The following is a 19,168-nucleotide window of genomic DNA, read 5'->3' on the forward strand; positions in this document are numbered from 1 at the left end:
CCTCCTTTTCCTTCGTAAATGTTTTTGAGCAACTGCTCTGGGTGAGGTGCTGTGACAAAGACTGGGTGTGTAGCAGTGAACCCAACTAGTGTGACAGAGATGGGGCTTTCATCTTCCTGGGGAGACAGACTCGAGCTGAGTAACTTGGGATGGTAAGTTCTTCCGGTACGTGTGCAGGAAAGAGTGCCGGGGCCCTGGGAGGGCCCTCACTGGGTCACTGAGCCACAGGGACTCGCAGTTAGCTAAGTGAGGCACTTCCCGTGCAGTGGGAACAGCATGTTCCGAGGCCGTCAGGGGACGGCAAAAGAAGTAGGTGGGTTTGACAGATAATGTGGGGAGGGAGTCAGCAGGCCTTGTGCTGTGGGGGTCCCAGATTTCTTATTTGAGTAACTGTGTACATGGAGGAGCTGTTATTCATGGAGAGGGGGATATGTATTTGTATTTATTTTTTTCCTTAAAGAGGAATATTTGGGTCAAAGAAAGAAAAACAATACTCGTTGAGCATCTTTGGGAAAATTCATCTCCCTTTTAGGCCAATATAGCACATTTGCCTTTTAATTAATTCATATTTCTTACTTAAAAAAAATTCCCCATTTATTTGAGAAGGAAATGCTTTGACTTCTGTCTAAATGGTTATGAGAATAATCTCGCAATGCACCAGAATTACGAATTTCTATCCATACATGTATTAAACCCCGATGAAGGAATTTGTTGACACAAATCACTTTTTAAGGGATTCAGCATAACAAAACACTGTCCTGCTGGCTTTTTAGTTTAGTTTTTTTAAACTAAAACCAATAAACATTTGAGGTTTGGGGTAGCTGGACACTTCTCTTTGAGAATATGAGCTAAAATAGGCCGGATGGTTAAAATATTAGAGAAGCAGAGAGGTTCAGCTTGGGACAAATAAGGTGACATTCCCTGTGATGTGTACACAAATCAAGAGAGAATCTGAAAGGTCCTTAAGGATAACTCATCACTATTCCCTTTCTGCTCTTTTACTCTGAAAGTGCCCAGAAAGGGGGAAGTGAGAACCAAAATGTGTGCCTTCAAATCTAGATCAGAGGCCTGCACACTTTCTCTGTAGAGGTCCTGAGAATAAATATTGTAGGCTTCCCACGAGCCATACGGCCTCTGTGACAAAACCCAGCATAGCCAAGTCATAAATGGACGGGCATGGCTGTTTTCCCATTAATCTTTATTTAGAACCCTGAGATGTGAATTTCATATGGTTTTTATGTGTCATGATATTATTATTATTTTGATTTTCTGTCCATCTTAACCCTTGAGAAGTATGGAATTAGGGGTGCCTGGGTGGCTCATTCGGTTGAGCATCTGACTCTTGATTTCGGCCCAGGTTGTGATCTCAGGGGCGTGAGATCGAGCCTTGCATCAGGCTCCTCCCTGAGCAGGGAGTCTGCTTAAGATTCTCTTTCTCCCTCTGCCCACCTGCCTCTTTCCAAAAAAAAAAAAGGTGGAAGTAAAAGTAGGAATAGCATTCCTAGCCCACGGTCCATACAGAAACAGGTGGCTGGCTGGCCTGGGCACGTGCGGACCCTCATTCCTTGCCCCCTGCTCAGGATTGTGGCTTATGGTGGCGGGCTAGTCACTTCGCTCTGAAGAGATGACTGGCTTGTCCTCATTCTCAGAGTTCACACACACAGTCTCCCACCCCTTTTTATTTGCAGCAGGGTGGGTGTTCCAAGCCTCGAGAGTACCCCTAATTATCCCACATCGAAACCGCCTTCCCTTACCATCTTTCTGTCACAAGAAACAACTGATTTTTATCCAGAATGATTCTTTAAGATTAGAAAATATACCCTTTCGTCAGCTGAGGATGCAGTGACGGCCTCCAGCCGTGGTGCCTTATTACACTTTAACACGTCAGGAGCTCAGAAGTGAAGAATGTCACTTGAGGCTGACGGTCTTTGTTGCCCTTTCCCAGCTTGGGGATGCGCCTCTCACGTGCTGCTCCATGAGCCCTTTGGATCAGCGTGCACACTGCTTATCGAGAGCCTCCGATCCGAGTCATTACCTGAAAGGGGCCTCTCAGTCTAGGTCGCTTCTGTGGCTCCCCGCTCGTAAGGAGTTCAGTTTTGGCTTTGTAATTATTTTAAACTTAATTACCTTTTCTGTTCCCGTCTTCCCGATTGCTTTTATCCACAAATTATATATAATCACAGGCGAGGAAGGTGTCTTTGATGCCCCTGCCCCGTTTCGCCTAGGCAATGCCATGGGTTTTTAGGCTGCTTAAAGGCTTCTGCTGCACCATCAACGATCCAATTTACCTGAAGCATTTTTTTTTTAAAGATTTTATTTATTTATTTGAGAGAGAGAAAGAATGAGAGATAGAAAGCACGAGAGGGAAGAGGGTCAGAGGGAGAAGCAGACTCCCTGCTGAGCAGGAAGCCCGATGCGGGACTCGATCCCGGGACTCCAGGATCATGACCTGAGCCGAAGGCAGTCGCTTAACCAACTGAGCCACCCAGGCGCCCCTACCTGAAGCATTTTTATCATCGACAGATTTTCCTGAAAATTGCTTCCTCAGCTGGGGCACTGCGGATGTCATGTGGAACTCACAAACCGCCCCGCTGTGGGCCTCCGCTGTGCCTTGTCCCTTATACAGAGAGAGGTTCAATCTTCCTTCCAAAGGTTGCTTTTTGAAGCCGGAGTCATTTGGGTTCTTTTCGGCCTCTTCATCAGGGTTAAACTAGTCCCTGGGACTGGGACAGGAAGAGGGATGCGTCGTTTGGGTTGGTAAGTGCCTTTCCTGTGGTAATTGAGTTCTCACGCTGGAATGAATGGGCCCGTCGTTGCAGGTTCAGTGTCTGTGGCCAGATATCAATCATTCGCTTCCCTGACACTGTCAAGCAGATGAGTAAATACAAAGTTGTCCTGTCATCTCAGGACAAGGACAAGTCTTTGGTCACCGTGGAGACGGATGCTCATGGATCATTTTGTTTTAAAGCAAAACCGGGGACCTACAAAGTCCAGGTATGATGAGTTTTGTTCTATTTAAGATATTTGGAAAAAAGAGGCAATGATTTTTTAAAGGGTTATTATTAGCCAGATTGGGGTGACGGAGCATTTCTACTCCCAGTTTCTTATTTTGAGGTCTTTACATTCCTGCATGCCACTGTAGAGCAGACAGTCACCCAGTCTGGAAATGATACACAGGCCTCTTTTTTTCCCAGGTGCGGTGTTTATTAGGAGTTTGCTCCAGGCTGCCAATCACACCTGCACCTTCTAAGGCTTCTGGCTACTATAGACTATCCATAAGTCCCCTTTATTAATGGCAAGCCCACAGTGCATGGCTTTTGGTGCCCGAGGCCAGGGTAGAGCTGGTGTTTCTCCACCTCACCCTGAATTGAAGATGGCTGGTCCGGCACCATCTGACTTCTCCACTGAGGCAGGCGGAGAAGCTGGGGGGACCCTGTATCTGTGGTCTCACCGTGAGGGTGAAGGCCTGAGCACAGGTGGGGGTGGCAGGCAAGAGAGGAGAGAGAGCCAGAGGTCAGCCCCCCACTGTGCCTCAGTGACAGGGCCCTGCCCACAGGGAAGACTGTGACTCAGTGGCGCTCAGGCCCTCACATGTCCAGTCAGCTGCTCTTCCTCCCTGACGAAGGGCAGGTGAGGGGACAGAGAGGGCTGGAAAGGGTCCCCCAAGACTGTGCTCTCCTCTAGAGCAGGTGGGATCCCCCCGTGAGGAGATTGGTTTCCCTGCTTCCACTGAACAGTGTGGTGTGTGAGCTCGTAGCTCTTTACCAGGCAGCCAGCTCTTGTGAAGTTGGCCACGCTGACAAGCCTTTGGAAGCCCTTTCGAAGTACAAGGGACTTTTCCAAGGAAGGGCAGCTTTGGGATGTCATCATTACTAGGGAGGACATAGGTGACCGCTGTGCTCTTCCCTGGTCCCTCTTCTGAGCCTAAGAAAGGACACAGAAGAAAAAGAAGAAAGTGGCCTGAGTCAGCCAGGCTGGACATCCACATAGCGTTGACAGGTTCATAGCTTATGTCGTGAGTGACCTCAAGCCAGGAGAAGTTTCTGGGGCTTAGTATGGTTTCCACCCAGGGTACAGGTGACCGATGACAGCCATGTGCCTCTGTGGTGTTATGCCGGATAGACTTCCGTGTGCTTTGTGGCAGGGCCGAAGGCTAGTTCTTTTGTATCTGAGGAGAAACACGTTTTCTTCCCATGGCCTGTTTGAGGATTTGTTGTGATTATAAAACTAGGCCTAGAAGTGAACCTCTGTCCTTCAAATATTTAGCCTTGGGCCCGGGTGAATGTTCTGGTGCCCTGTAGGCAGGGGGAGCTGCGACCTTGACGTAGACACTGACGTCGTCCTGTGTGTCCCTACCCTGCAGGTGGTGGTTCCTGAGGCGGAGACCAGAGCGGGACTGACCTTGAAGCCGCAGACGTTCCCTCTTGCTGTGACCGATAGGCCCGTGATGGACGTGGCCTTTGTGCAGTTCTTGGCATCAGTTTCTGGGAAAGTCTCTTGTTTGGGTAAGGTGTCAGGTGAAAGCGAGAATAGATAGTTTCAGAGAAGTAGGCAGTTGGAAGTGGGATCTTGGTGAGCTTTTCCCTGTCAGGTGGTGTTCAAGGTGAATGCCAAAACCGCGCCTGGAAGTGATTTTCAAATCCGTATTGCATACGGTTCTTTCTGAGTAAGCGTCACACGGCAAGTCACTAGAAATGTTTCCCTAGCAGTATTTTTTTTTTCTTTTTAAGATTTTATTTATTTATTTGCCAGAGAGAGAGAGCAAGAGAGCACAGCAGAGGGAGCAGCAGGCAGAGGGAGAGGGAGAGGGAGAAGCAGACTCCTCGCTGAGCGGGGAGCCCGATGTGGGGCTCGATCCCAGGACCCAGGGATCATGACTTGAGCCGAAGGTAGACACTTAACCAATTGAGCCGCCCAGGCAACCCTCCCTTGCAGTATTTTTGCTTTGGCTCCTAAAAGAACACATAGGTCGCTTTTTTCCCAGCTCGGTCACTTTCCAGCTGTGAGACAGTAAGCTCAGCCTGTTTTTTCTTCTGTAGAATGGGAATACTGTGTCTCTCAGAAGGTCTTAGTGAGGCTTTAACAGGGTCAGGTTAGGGAGCGTGGCACAGATGTTAAGAACATAGAGTCTGAGATCAGACTGCATGGGCTTGCACCCTCGCTGTGTGACGTGGAGCAAGTTACTTAACCTCTCTGTGCTTTGAGTCTCTCATCTGTACTATGCAGGTAATGACAATACCTGCCTCGCAGGGTGGTTGTGAGGATCAAAGGAATTAGTGGATGTATAGCCTGTGTGAGGAGGACCTGGAACACAGCAAGAGCCATGTAAACCTTTGCTCTTATGAGTAATATTATTACGATGACAGAGGACCCAGTTCTGCACCTGGAATGAAGTGGGCATTCAGTGAAATTCTGTCCTCTTTCTCTGGCTTCTGGTGCTCCATAAATACCCATTCCCCCGTTTCACCTTCCATCTGACTTAGCAGGCGCTCTGAAATCTTGTTTTCCCTCTCCTGTCTTCTGTGCTCGCACGGGGCTGTTCAATAGACGATGGGGTGGCTTTCACCATCGGTGACTCTGTTGTCTGGCACTGATGACCTGCACAAGGGAGGCATCTTAGGGCCGAGCAGATGCATGTTGGCTGGAAAGGAAACCTGCTGTCACTGCCCTTCGGGACGTAAGCGGTGGCAAGCAGCACCCCGGGGTGGAGGGTTCGAGGCTGGGCCGTGGCTGGCGAGGGCAGCCACCCGAGGCCCTCTTGTCTCTGCTCTGCAGACACCTGTGGCGACCTGCTGGTGATGCTGCAGTCCGTGAGCCGCCAGGGTGAGAAGCGGAGCCTCCAGCTCTCCGGCAAGGTCAACTCAATGACGTTCACCTTTGACAACGTGCTTCCCGGAAAATACAAAAGTAAGACCCAAAGGCGGCATCTCGCGGCCCTCACGTACTTCCTGTCTTTCAGAACTTTCCCAAGCCCAGCTCTCGAATTGCACCCCAGCTGCATACCTTTACTTGTCTTCCTCACCCCTTGACCTTGAACGTGCGTTATTTAGCAATGGGGGATAATGCAGGAATGGCTGTTCCTGCCCTCACTGCCACCTTGTCAGGACAACCCACGCGCGTCTGCTGTTTGGGGAGGGTGCCCTCATTCGTGCCATTTTTATGTCTAAGTGCCCGAATAGAGAGCATGAAATGGCACTGATGTGTCCCCCACCCTTAGCAGCTGTGTGATCTCCCTGAGACTCAGTCTCACCTTCTCAAACAGGAGTGATACGGCCTCTCTGGAGAGTGCAAAACCAAATGAAATACAGTGTGTACAGCATCTGGAAGCAGTAGGTGCTGGTCAGCATTGCTTCCCTTTCCTTCTGTTCTCGAGAAGCCACCTGTTGGCTGTATTTCTGCTTTTTCACAGCTCAGTTTAGAGCCTCTTGGTAGTGAATAGCTTATAAAGTAGGCTGTTTTATCTGGGAACTTATATTTTCTGTTCTGTCAGGTGTTGGCAAACGATGGCAGGGGGCCCAACTGCCTGTGTTTATAAATAAAGTTTTATTCACACACAGCCACACCCATTTGCTTCTGTATTATCAACAGCTGCTTATGTGCTGCGAAGGCAGATTTGAAAATTTGCACGACCTGCAGAGTTGGAAATATTTACTCTCTGGCCCTTTACAGGAAAAGTTTGCTGCCCCTTCAATATCTTACTTGTGAGCATGCTCTTTAGATGCCACCGAATTTCTTTCTTGCTGATGTTAATGAGCACGGGTTTCATTTTTCTCTTTAGTACTTACTTGTCCTGAGCATCACCAGTTACGTGTGTGCGCGCACGTGCATATATGTGCATACACGTTAAAAATAATTAAGTCCTTGTAGTTTTTACTCAGGGAGGTGATGTGCTCTGTGCCCATGTGTGTCTGTAATTGTGGCTTTTCCAGTAAGCATCATGCATGAAGATTGGTGCTGGAAAAACAAGAGTCTGGAGGTGGAGGTTCTGGAGGACGACGTGTCAACGATTGAGTTTAGGCAGACGGGCTACATGCTGCGATGTTCCCTGTCTCACGCAATTACTCTGGTATGCCTGCCTCGTGTGGGTTCTCTTATTTGGAAAGCGGGAAGGTACTAGCATACCAAGGAGATTTTAACCATTGTTAAGTCAAATATCCTTGTCTGCCCTCCACTCACCCTCCAATTCAGGAAAGCACAGGGAGCTTTTAAAACCCCTTGGCGGAAAGATGCCTTTGGGAGATTTTCTTGTCCTAGCCCCACATTGAAATTCTAACTTAGATGAGTGACTTGGGACAGCTGTCGTGTGGAGCACATTGGTTTTCTGTAGCCCTGGGATCGTAATACCCACTTCTCGGGGTTGTAGTGAAGTTTAAGGAAACTTCTTCTGTATTTGGTGTCCCCGGTGAACACTGCTATTATTATTATTAATAGGTGCCGCCGAGTCACTTTCTCTGGTATATTTATTCCGGGGCAGAGGATGGAGCGGCTCGGATCTTACGGTCTTGTCGATGGAATCTCCCTGACAGGCAGTGTGCCCCTTGGGTTTCAGGAAAGAGAACAGGTTGTGTGGGCCCGTCTTGGCCCATTCATGAGTTTTATAGAACTTTTTGGCTTCTGGCGATGGCAGATGTCATTGTCGGGTTCCGGTGGAGAAACTAAGGCAAGCGGCAGTTAAGCCACCACTCATGTTAGACCCTTGGAGGGCTGGCAGCCTGTGTTTCCAGGGCCAGTTGACTGCCCTAACTGGTTCACGACAAATGCTCCACAAGCCGTGTGGTTCCAGGAGATGGGTTAGTTGGTACTCAGTTGAGAGTAAGTAGTAGACATTTAGGAGATTGTTCCTTTCCTTCAGCTGTTCAGCGGGTTTCTGTTTCCCTTCGGACAAGATCCCCATTCCAGAACAGTGGCCAGCAAGGCCCTTCCCTCCCCCAGCCTCCTACCTCTCTCTCCACCTTGCTGCCTGGGCCCCGGCACACCAGCCTTGTTTCCACCTCCGCACCGCGCTTGTTCCCTCCTCTGGGCCTTCGCACATGCGCTTCCCTCAGTCATCTTTACCAGCGGTGCGCGTGCTTGGTTTTCTCTCATCATTCAGGCTGTAGCCCTGATGTTGCCTACTCAGGAGAGGTCCTGCCCTGAGCCCAGCCAGCCGAGATGCTCCTGCTGCGCTCCCGCTCTGTCCCGCTTCCTTGGCTGTTCGGCCCACCGCGCTATTACTTATTAGCTGAAATCTCATTTCTTTGTTGACCACATTGATTTTCTGTCTTCCCATATTAGAACGTAAGCCCCCTGAGTGCAGGAGCCACGTCAGCCAGCAGGGCCCAGCCCCGGGTCTGTCACATAGCAGGTGCTCAATAAATATTAGTTGATTGAATGAAAAAGAGCATGTTTTTGTGGGAAGTTTTTGAAGGGTTTTAATTTTCCTGTGGCACCCAACTGCTCAGATGATTAATGGGTACAACACATGACTGGTTCAGAAACAGAAATATTATTAATCATCTCGGTGTCTCCATCTCCCCTAGTAAGTCATTGTATTGGCTTTGGTCCCTTAGGAATTTTATCAGGATGGAAATGGACCTGAGAACGTGGGGATTTATAACCTCTCCAAAGGAGTCAACCGATTCTGCCTGTCCAAGCCTGGTGAGTCTGGAAGGATTGATGGGCTCTGAGTTAGAGAATGGAAAGGCACCGAGGATTGTGGTAAAGGCCTTTTTTTCCTCCCTGGATTCTCTTTGCGTCAGGCTATCAATTTCGGTTGTGGTTAGCGTACCCTGGTTTTTCTGTCTCTTTCCGCTGGAGGGAGTGGTGTTTCAACCCAGAGAATTAGAGCCAGGGGGCTGGAGAGCGTTCCTGGTCTCCGGGTTTGAGTTGGGTAGAGACAGCTGGGCCCATTCCCCTTGAAAAATACTATACCACGGGCCAGTGACCTCTCCTTAAAAGTGATGTTTTGAACATAAAAATTGGGCCATCTCCCACCTTGCTTAAAATCCTTCAGTGGCTTCTCTCCCCTTGGAGCAACTTTGTTGTGCAGTTTGCAGACCATAAAATTCATCCATTTACAACATACAGGGATTTTTAGTAAACCTACCCAATTATGCGACCATAACCGTAATCTGGTTTAGAGCATTTTCATCCCCCTGGTGATATTCTTCATGCATGTTTACAGTGAATCTCTGCTCCCAGCCCCAGGCAGCCACTAATCTATTTTCTGTCTCTATGGATTGGTCTTTTCTGGACATTTCATATACGTGAAGTCCTATGGTATTTTGTCTGTCTCCTTCAGCACATTTTTCAAGTTCCTCCTAATGTTTTGAAGTTCGTGTTGGGGCAGGTATTAGTGGTCTGTTCCTTGACATCACTGAATATGCTCATGTGGATAGATCGTATTTTATGTGTCCACTCACCGGTTGGTGGACATTTCCCAGTTTTTGGCTCTTATAAATAATGTTGCCAACAACGTTTGCGTCCAAGTCTGTGTGTGGACATCTGTTTTTCTTTTGCGTTAGATACCCAGGAATGGAGCTGCTGGATCATAGGGTAAATTTATGTGTCATTTTTTAAGAAGCTCCCCAACAGTTTTCTGAAGGGGCCGTGTGTGCCCGTGGGTGTCCCCAACCAGCAGCGCACAAGGGTTCCCGTTTTCCCGCCTCCTCACAACATCCGTTACGGTCTTTTTGATTGTAGCCATCCCAGTGGGCATGAAGTGGCAGCTCATGGTGGTTTTATTTTGCATTTTCCTGGTGAATAATTCAGTGACTTCTCTTGGTTCTCGAGATAGAATACACGCTCTTCCCCGCCGTGTAGCTGTCCCCAGCACGATAACTGGCCTGTAGTGGGTGCTGGTGCTCTGTCAACATTTGTAGGGTGAAAGAACAAAGTGAACGGAGAAACCCAAGTGTTTTGCCTGCTAGTAATGGCACAAGCACTTCCTCGGTGGGATGAAAACAACAGAGGTAGTTGGTACTCATTTCAGGTTTTTGTAGGAAGCATGGCCAAAAGGTGGGTTAGTGACCGTTGGGGGAATAAATCATTAGGCTTCACTCTGTCCTGAAACTGACTGTATTCCTCCAGCAAATGACTTAGGCGCCTAATCGGAGCTGTTACCCTATGTAGGCTTGTGGCATAAAAGTGTCCTCTGCAATCGTTCCATAAACTTCTGGGCCTTCCTCTGCTCCGTGCTCCATTTTAGGAATATTTCTAGGAAGGAGGGCAGGCTGTGGTTATCTTTTGGATCTTTAACAGAATCTGTTAAGTGGAAAATTCTCGGTCTCATTTGCGGTAGAAATGTACTTCCTGTTCTTTTTCGTGTGCACGTCCCTGTTAGCTTGGTCTGGGCAGATGAAACTAGTGTGAGTTGTTCAGTTATGGAAGATGAAATCCTGAGCTTGTGAGGGGCCATGAAATGGACCGGGTTGTTGGGAAGAAGCTTCCATAGGCAGTGGAAAAGGCATCTTGGGTCCCATTATTGCACATCTGCTCTGTGTGTGTGTTCAGGTGAGAGGTGCTGCCTGTAGATTTTCAGTGCTGGAAGTGCTCAGTGTGATAGAAACCCTCCTCTGAAAATGACTTTTGATTTCCTGGCTGCAGGTGTGTATAAGGTGACCCCTCGCTCCTGCCACCGGTTTGAGCAAGCATTCTACACCTATGACACGTAAGCTGGGTGTTCACCGCCCCGTAGTGTGTGTGAGCCTCCTCTGGAGTAGAGTGGGTGCACACTTCTTCTTCAGTTATTTCTGATAAACAAAGGAGTTTTTTTCTGGAAGAGGTAAAGTTAGGTATTAAAAAGAATTTCCATGTAAGGATTTTAAGACGCTTGGATAAATTATTATTATTATTATTATTATTATTATTATTATTAGAAAGAGTGAGAGCGTGAGTGGAGGGGGGGAAGGGGCAAAAGGAGAGGGAGAGAATCCTAAGCAGACTCCGTGCCCAGCGTAGAGCCCGACACGGGGCTCGATCTCAGGACCCTGAGCCGAAATCAAGAGTTGGGCACTTAACCGACTAAGCCACCCAGGCATCCCAACACTTGGATAAATTATTGAGGATTTGGAGCTGGGATCTCTTTCCCCAGAATTCTGTAACCCAAGATGGAAGGCTGAAGTTTTCAAGTGGTGTAAATATCATTTTGGTTAAATCTTCCAGCCCTCAGTGGTGGGAGTTTCTCAAACTCCAGCCTCCCATTTTTACATTTTTTACACACGTTGGAGGGTTTCACCAGGAATTGGAGGTGTCAAGTTTTGGAGCGGAAAATTAGTTTATTCTTTTAAACACTGATAGGTGTGTCAGGAGTTACCTCACCCCTAACTTGGAGCAATTTCATGTAGTATATTTCAGGGTCAGGATGGTTGCCCATAAAGGGTGTGTCTATGATCCTTTAAAAACAACTGGGTGATGTTGCTGGTGTTTTCTTTCCACTTTAATTTATAGGTCGTCACCCAGTATCTTGACGTTGACAGCCATTCGCCACCATGTCCTTGGAACTATCACCACTGACAAAATGATGGATGTCACTGTGACGATCAAGTAAGGCTCGTGCTCCGCGGTGATCTGAGCACGGTCGGGGGCGGGGCTGGTGGTGGACGAGGCTGGGGGACTTCTCTAACAGACACTCTGGAAATTATTTTTGATTTCTTATCTCTAGGTGCGTATGCAAACGGCCTTCCCTCTTACATGGCATAGCCGTAAATTCACCACAGCCTTGGTCCTCTCCTTTTATGATTCTGGAATTAACTGTGGATTGAGCGAGAGCCTTCTGACAACTCGTTTCTGTGCCTTAAATTTCTGTTTGAACCCTTTACACTCCCTGCCTTGGCTAAGGCGGAAAAAAAAAAATCTCTGCCTTATTCACTGTATTTCAGGTGTTTTAGTGAATTCAGAAAAATTGCCTATTTTTCTCGAGACCTTTTCTTGAAGGCTGGGCAAGTAGAGATGACACCTGATATACGCAGGGTCGTGAGGGAGAAACTATATGAAAGGCAGTCCCTCACTGAGGGTCAGGTTCATGCGAATGTCCCCTTTGAGAGGAATTTTTACAGTGTGGTGAGGTGCATCTGACACCCCAATTTTCTCGAGAAGTGAAAGAATTTTGGCCACATGAACGTCTTTGTGAGAGAGAGTGGAAACCTTGAGTAACTTTCTCCCCCTCTTATCTTACGGTAAGAGGGGGACCTTCTCAGCTGTGTCTCCATCTTTCTGTCCACCGCCTTTTCAACTCATCCACGTGTGCCGAAAATGTCTGTGGAGAGTCTTTGGTGTTCAGGGTCAGCCCCTGCCTTCGTGGGACTTAGAATCTCACAGGGGACACAGACACTCATCTGGGTGTCGCACATGGAACTGTGAGGTTGCACCTACGATGAGGGCTTTGTATTGGGCCCCCGTGAGGATTGGGGGGGCCCGCAGGAGAGGCAGGCCGGTAGCGCCAGCCCGTGTTAAGGGTCTTTGCTTTGTCACATGGACACTATGACGTGTTTTAAGTAGAGAGATGACTTTTTGCTTCAGAAAGCTCCCCCTCACTGCTGAGTGAGCAGGTAGAAGAAGCCCACAGGTGGACATCCCTTGATGTCACTGTGACAGTCAACTAAGGAGCTGATGGGGGTTCAGCCAGACGGTAGGAGCTGATGGGGGTTCAGCCAGATGGCTGGTAGTGGGCTGGGGAGCCTTGGGCGGCTGGGAGGGTTGTTGAGCAGATGGAATTGACAGGATGTGGCAACGCGCTGACCAGTGGGGTCAGGTGGGATGAGTGTTGGGGACAGCCCTCGACTTCTGACTGAGGAGAGTGGGTTGAAGGGGTACCCCATTCCCCGGGGTAGCCCGGGGTCTAGGAGATGGACGTGGGAGTGTTTCTTGTGGGCCCGGGACTGTGTCTGGTGCTGGAACAATGCCTTTTATTGTTCTCCTGCTTGGAACGTAGCAGCTCCTGGTGGGACTAGAAATTCATATTCTTACCAGTCGTGACCCCATATTACCTTATTTTCAGTCTTTATTGAATTCATTTTTGTAGCCTCAGAGGGGCTTTTGTTTGCTTGTGCTGGGGATTGTATGAGATGCATGTTCCAGCTGGACATGGCTGCCCGGATCCCTCCTGGGGATCTCGTGCTCACCGGATCCCACACTGGACTCCTGGTTTTTGGCCTCTCCAGACCCACTCTTTGTCATCTTTCTAGGTGGTCCTTGACTCTTCTTTCTCCTGCATCCCGTACCCAACCAGTCCATGTGCAGATCCTTGGCTTTACAGTTGAAATATGCCTGCCATCTTGTCCCTTCTCAGCACTTCCCCTCCATACTCTGGTCTGAGCCACTGTCTCTTGCCTGGATCATTGCCACAGCCATCCTGCCTGGCCTCCCTGTCTGGGTTCTTGCTTCATGACAGTTTGTTTTCCATGCGGAAGGCAGAATTCATCCTTTTGAAGTAGAGATCATGTCATGCTTTTGCCTGCAACTCCCGTGGCTCTCCATCCCACTCCGAGTGAAATCCAGGGTCCACACCAAGGCTTGCGAAACCCTAGTCTAACACCTGCTGCCCGGCGACCCTGTGACCCGTCTCATTCTTCCCTGGGTCCCTCTGCCCAGGCCACCTCAGTCTTCTGGCTGTCTCCCCAGGGGAGCTCCCGCCCAGGCTCCAAGGCCTTTGAACTTGCTGTTTCCTTGCCCACTGTACTCCTCCGCCGGGGAGCCCAATAAAGAACAGCACCCCCACGATCCCAGCACTCTTTCCTTCCACGCTGCTCTATTTTTCTCTGTTGTACTTAACCTGACCTTATTTTCTGTTAACCGTCTGCCTCTTCCCACCGGAATGTGGATTCCACCTGGTTAGGGAATGCCGTCTGTCCAGCTTACCCGTTCTCTAGCAGAGTGCTCTCACTTAGGGTTGAATGAAAAAAGATGGTGGCGTGCAAAGACCTCCACGTCCTACGGGAAATGAGACGTTTTCTTACTTCATCCCAGCCAAGAGCTACTTGATCCTGCTGCCATCACAAAGACGTTCAGTTTTTATTTTTTAAAAAAACGATCGGTGTGTTCAAACCAGGAACAGAGTGTGCCGCCGTGGTGGCGCTATACGGGCTTTGGTTTCTTCCTTACCGATGAGTCCTTGTCAAAATGTCATATTGCCACCGACGACAGGGATAGGTGACCACCTGCTCTTGGCTGCTCCTTCCTTTCTTCCAGGTCATCCATTGACAGTGAACCCGCCTTGGTCCTGGGCCCCCTAAAGTCTGTGCAGGAGCTGCGGAGGGAGCAGCAGTGGGCCGAGATTGAGAGCCGCAAGCAGGAGCGGGAGAAGAGCGGCAGGGAAGATGCAGGGGGAGGGAGGGCCAAGCCCCCCGTCCAGGAGATGGTGGAGGAGCTACAGGGCCCCTTCTCCTATGACTTCTCCTACTGGGCACGGTAAGCTCCCTGTCTCTGTGCTGTCCTCCGTTCTGCTGGCCTTCCCAGCGGAGGGCAGAACTAGCCACATGGAAGTATTTCCATCCTCTTAGGTCTGGAGAGAAAATCACTGTGACACCCTCGTCTAAAGAGCTGCTCTTCTACCCCCCGTCCATGGAAGCCACCGTCAGTGGAGGTAAATGTCAACTCAGTGAGCCCCAGACACATCTCTGCAACCGTTCCTCTACCTGCATTTAAAAACATATTCTGTGTCATCGTTCCCACAAAGCCGTCTCTGTAATAAGGCTCCCGAAATGCCCTTTGGCACAGAACTGTCACTGCTTGGCGAGTGAGTGAATGAGTGAATGGAAGGTCTCCATCGATGAAAGTAACTCCGGTTATTAGAATTTGGGCCATCTCTTTGGAGAAGGGCTACCAACTGTTTCCCCTGCAGTTTTAGTTTGCCACCAAAAGGCAGGTGAAAAAGCAAAGCCGTCACTTGTTGAAATGTGAGCATTAGCCATCGTGTGTCTGAACTCTTCATGGTGTTTATACTTGTTGGTAGGGGTGAGGGAGGGTCTTCTTGGGACCGGACAATTAGAAGTGATGGCTGGTGGAATAGTTGTCTTTTGGCTTCCGACCATTTCCTCTAGCGTTATGGGTTCATTAGATCCTGGGCATTTACGTGGTCTGCGTTTGGAAGGAGGGTGTACTGAATAACTGAATAACGTGGCTTTCTGGCAGGCAGCCTGTTTGGGGTAGGTCTCCGCCTCGGGTCCTGCTGCATAGCCTCTTACCTGCCAGAAAGGTCTTGTGACAACGGAGAGAGAGGGGTAGTGAGAACCCAGCCTTTGTTAGATTTATCTGCTCACATTCCCAGCCCTTGAGCAAGGCCTTTCAGGGATGGAGGCCTGGGTTGCCCAATTATTGCCGTTTCTGTTATATATTAACCTCATTTGGAACTAGCTTATCTATTTCAGGCCCCTCGTTAGTGGGAATCTCCCCAACCAGAATGCCCCCTCCCGTGACAGCTAAGTCCTGTTCTTCTGTTTGTTCCCTGTGTAGAAAGCTGCCCAGGGAAGCTGATTGAGATCCATGGGAAAGTTGGCTTATTTCTGGAAGGCCAGATCCACCCAGAGTTGGAGGGAGTTGAGATTGTCATCAGTGAAAAGGGGGCAAGCTCACCCCTGATCACAGTCTTCACTGACGACAGAGGTGCCTATAGGTAAGCCCCCCAGAAGAAGCACTTGCTTGGGACCAGGTGGGGAGCCCAGGCTTCCACGGGGCTGGCGAGGCCTCCCGCAGGTGTGATGCACAGCCATCTCCAGCATCTGCTTGCTTTTTGTCCAGTGTCGGGCCCCTGCACAGTGACCTGGAGTACACTGTGTCCTCACAGAAGGAAGGCTACGTTTTGACCGCGGTGGAAGGAACCGTAGGAGACTTTAAGGCATACGCTTTGGCCGGCGTAAGCTTTGAGGTAACACGTTTTTAAAATCATTTTTATTGCGGTATAATAATTGACATATAGTAAAGTGCACATAAAGCATATAATTTGATCATTTCAACATATGGGTACACCCATGAAAACAGTGACAATCTGGTACCCCACTAAGTTTCCTTGTACCCCACCCCTCCCTGCTGATCTGATCTGATCTGCTTTCTGTCACCGTGGATTAGTTTGCATTTTCTAGAGTTTGCCCAAATGGAATCATACAGGATGTACTCTTTTTAGGGAGCTTCCTTTCACCCAGCGTAATTTGGAGACCTATTGACTTTAGCTTGTTTGCATACCTTTTGGTGAGTGTTTTAAACTCTCATCCTTAACTGTGTCCTGTATAAAAGGACAGAATGTTTCTAGAGTGGTATTTGATGTCCTTCTGTCTTCCCTCCATCGTTCTTGGGAAGAAGCATGCTGTGTGGTGTCCAGAGTCAAGTTTGGAGGTCCTTGAGTGTGAATATTTTCAACATAGAGGTTCAAGGAAAAGAAGCACAGATGACATCACATACCGATTTCAAATTCTCTTGTGCAGGATGCATTTTAAAGCAAATTATAAAGGCATTCCAACCAGGAAGAACTCTTTATACCATAAGTAATACCCCAGATTACCAGGAATGGAAGGTCTCGCTGTTAAAATTGATAGGAAAATGACAACCCCGTAGAAAAAAGAACAGCAAAGTAGAGGAAAAGGCAATTCGCAGAAGTCATACAAGTGACTGATAAATGTACGAGAAACGCCCAACTTCAGCAGTGACTGAGGAATGCAAAGGAAGTTACCATAGAAACACTGGGTTTTAGGTTAGATTCGCAGTGATTAAGACAATGTCCATTTTTTGAAGCACGGATAGGGCCCTGCGCATGGATGATGCACAGAACTGTAAGTGGTCACAGCTACTTTGGCGTGCAGCGTGGTGGCATCATTTCGAATTCCGAGTGCACGATGTCCCAACCGTTCCCCTAGGAATAGAGGAAACCATGAGTGCACATAGGTACACATGTTCCAGGATGCTTTGATGGTCCCACCTTTTCTGTCCCAAAGGTAGGTGGCCAGTCTGCATGCCGTGGCTGGCCGCCCCCTGCTTTAGGAGGCTGTGTGTGTGAAGACACAGTACGGCAGGCAGTGTGGCCTGGCAGAGCAGGACGCAGGGACCGGTGTTTGAGGGGGCACACGTGTGGCGGGGCCCCACGCTTGAGTCCCCTGCCCTCCCCCTCCCCCCTCCGCCACGAAGTCAGTCAGCACCAGCCGTGATGCTTATTCGCTTGTGTGGGCACAGCGGCAGTTCTGGAAGGCTGCCTGCCAAACTCTTAATATGAGTTACCCCTGGGGACAAAGACTAGACTAGACTAGATCCCCAGCGGATCACAAGAAACACAACCCAGAAGAGTGACCCCTTGACCTTTGAGATCTTCTCTTCTGTGGGTGAGAGGAGTCTACCTTGCTCTGCTGTTCCTTTCTCACCCCCAGATAAAGGCCGAGGATGACCAGCCCCTCCCCGGTGTCCTCTTATCCCTCAGCGGCGGCATGTTTCGTTCCAACCTCTTGACTCAGGACAATGGCATTCTGACGTTCTCCAACCTGGTAAGGTGTCCTGTAGTTGACCGCCTGCCGGTCTTCCCCCTCCCTCGGAGCGCGGGGACACGGCGTGCGTGACTCAGGTACCGCTTGACAACGTGAGAACAGGGCCGCGGTGTGGAGTGTTTTACGTTTCTTAGGGGACCAAATGTAATTAGAGTATTGCTCTTACTAGAACTTGATGTTGCTGATTCACGTTCCCTTCCGTCGACACATCGTGTTTTCTGGCTGCCGGCTGGTCACGGCGACAGTATAATTAATGACCCTGGCTGTAGCGACTCCTCTCCTAGTCATCTCTCTGCTAAAGCGCAGCCTCGCGGTGTCGATGATGCCGAGCCTTATTTGGGAGTTAGCTTGTGTTTCTTCTGCAAACCATGGTCCCTGTGGCGGGAGGACGGCACCGTCTCGCTCAAGATGTCGTCTGGGGCCCTGACCGGTGGGGACTCGGGAAGCATACGTTACTCGGCCGTTCTTTGAGTTCTGGGAACAAAGTGACGGCTACAGGGACGTTGCCTGCAGGCAGTGAGGCGGATCTGAAAGATCATACGCTGAGCGGCGTCGAATCTTCCCTCCGCTACTTACTTTTTGTGTCGTCTCTGGGAATTTACCTGACCTCTCTGCGCCTCAGTTTCTTTATAACATTTAAATTGGTTTCTACCTCACAGAAGTACTGTGGGCACCTCATGCTGGCTGTTAGAGTTGTCATTGTTGTCGCTGTCACCCGTTTACTGGAGAGTCAGTCACCGTTTCTGTCTGTGCAGGAAGGCCCAGAGCTCTGGTGGCCACATTCCCGTCCCTCATGACTTTAGTCGCCCCCCGTTCAGCCATACCTGGAGGTGCAGCAGAGCCTCAGTGTGTGATTGTCTCTCGGCAGAGCCCTGGCCAGTATTACTTCAAACCCATGATGAAGGAATTCCGGTTCGAACCATCCTCACAAATGATCGAGGTTCAAGAGGGGCAGAACTTGAAGATCACCGTGACTGGCTACCGAACGGCCTACAGGTGCGCAGCCCGCCTGCTCCCCGGTCCTCCGGGCCTGGGCTGGGGAGTCCCACTCAGGCCTCTCTTTCCTGGGAACTCCACCTCGCCCCCGTTCAGGAGCCAGAGGAGATAAGATAGCCAGTCCAGAGAGTTTTTAACTGCTCCCTTTTTCTTCGGATTCCTAATTTAGTGAATCCGTCACAAAGTTCCTATTCTGAAATTGGCCCAAGAGAGCCTGTTTAGTTGCTTAAAAGTTTTATTTTTACAAGAGCTTGAGACTGGAATTAAGTGTTACAAAGGAGGAAATGAACTCGCTTGAGTAAGGCTTCAAAATGTTGAAGAGAGAATAAAATGTTAGCTTTTCCTCCATTCCTTGTCTCCCAGCCGCTCACATTTTCCAGTGTTTGAGAGCAGTTCCGGAGACGGTTTGCACAAATGCTGAGGTGCTAATATACACAATACACTGTATATTAGCTGTATCAGCATTATGGAGCTGTAAGTTTATTTATAGATACACACCACACACAGGTATTTGTAAAAGTATACGGAAGCACTTGAGGTGAAGATCGATTAATCAGAAAGTTTAGAAAAACGGGCCATTTTCAAATGAATATGTGGAATGAGAGAGAAACTGATTTCATTTCATTGGATGCTTCATTACTTAAAATACAGCTTAATGAAAATGAGATAAAATGGAATAAAATAAGGCTTAGCCATTTTTAATTTTCTGGAGCATCCCTTCAAACGTACAA

At 49.1% G+C, this 19,168-nt stretch overlaps 1 protein-coding gene across 1 annotated transcript in view; it reads left to right on the forward strand.

The window, feature by feature from the left end:
- LOC114219869 (BOS complex subunit NOMO1) overlaps positions 1–19,168 on the forward strand; it is a 54,067-nt gene that overhangs the window by 18,217 nt on the left and 16,682 nt on the right. Inside the window, exons 12-24 of the mRNA XM_028117487.2 lie at positions 2,820–2,994; positions 4,364–4,505; positions 5,776–5,907; positions 6,930–7,066; positions 8,550–8,637; positions 10,585–10,648; positions 11,428–11,523; positions 14,167–14,385; positions 14,478–14,560; positions 15,430–15,589; positions 15,715–15,841; positions 17,328–17,441; positions 18,310–18,437. Of these exons, the coding sequence (XP_027973288.1) occupies positions 2,820–2,994; positions 4,364–4,505; positions 5,776–5,907; positions 6,930–7,066; positions 8,550–8,637; positions 10,585–10,648; positions 11,428–11,523; positions 14,167–14,385; positions 14,478–14,560; positions 15,430–15,589; positions 15,715–15,841; positions 17,328–17,441; positions 18,310–18,437 (1,665 nt within the window). The remainder of the gene's footprint in view (positions 1–2,819; positions 2,995–4,363; positions 4,506–5,775; positions 5,908–6,929; positions 7,067–8,549; positions 8,638–10,584; positions 10,649–11,427; positions 11,524–14,166; positions 14,386–14,477; positions 14,561–15,429; positions 15,590–15,714; positions 15,842–17,327; positions 17,442–18,309; positions 18,438–19,168) is intronic.

The sequence above is a fragment of the Eumetopias jubatus genome, unplaced genomic scaffold (assembly GCF_037043125.1).
Source record: "Eumetopias jubatus isolate StellerSeaLion01/CBP00866 unplaced genomic scaffold, mEumJub1_p1.0 scaffold_12, whole genome shotgun sequence".
In the NCBI taxonomy this organism is placed as follows: domain Eukaryota; kingdom Metazoa; phylum Chordata; class Mammalia; order Carnivora; family Otariidae; genus Eumetopias; species Eumetopias jubatus.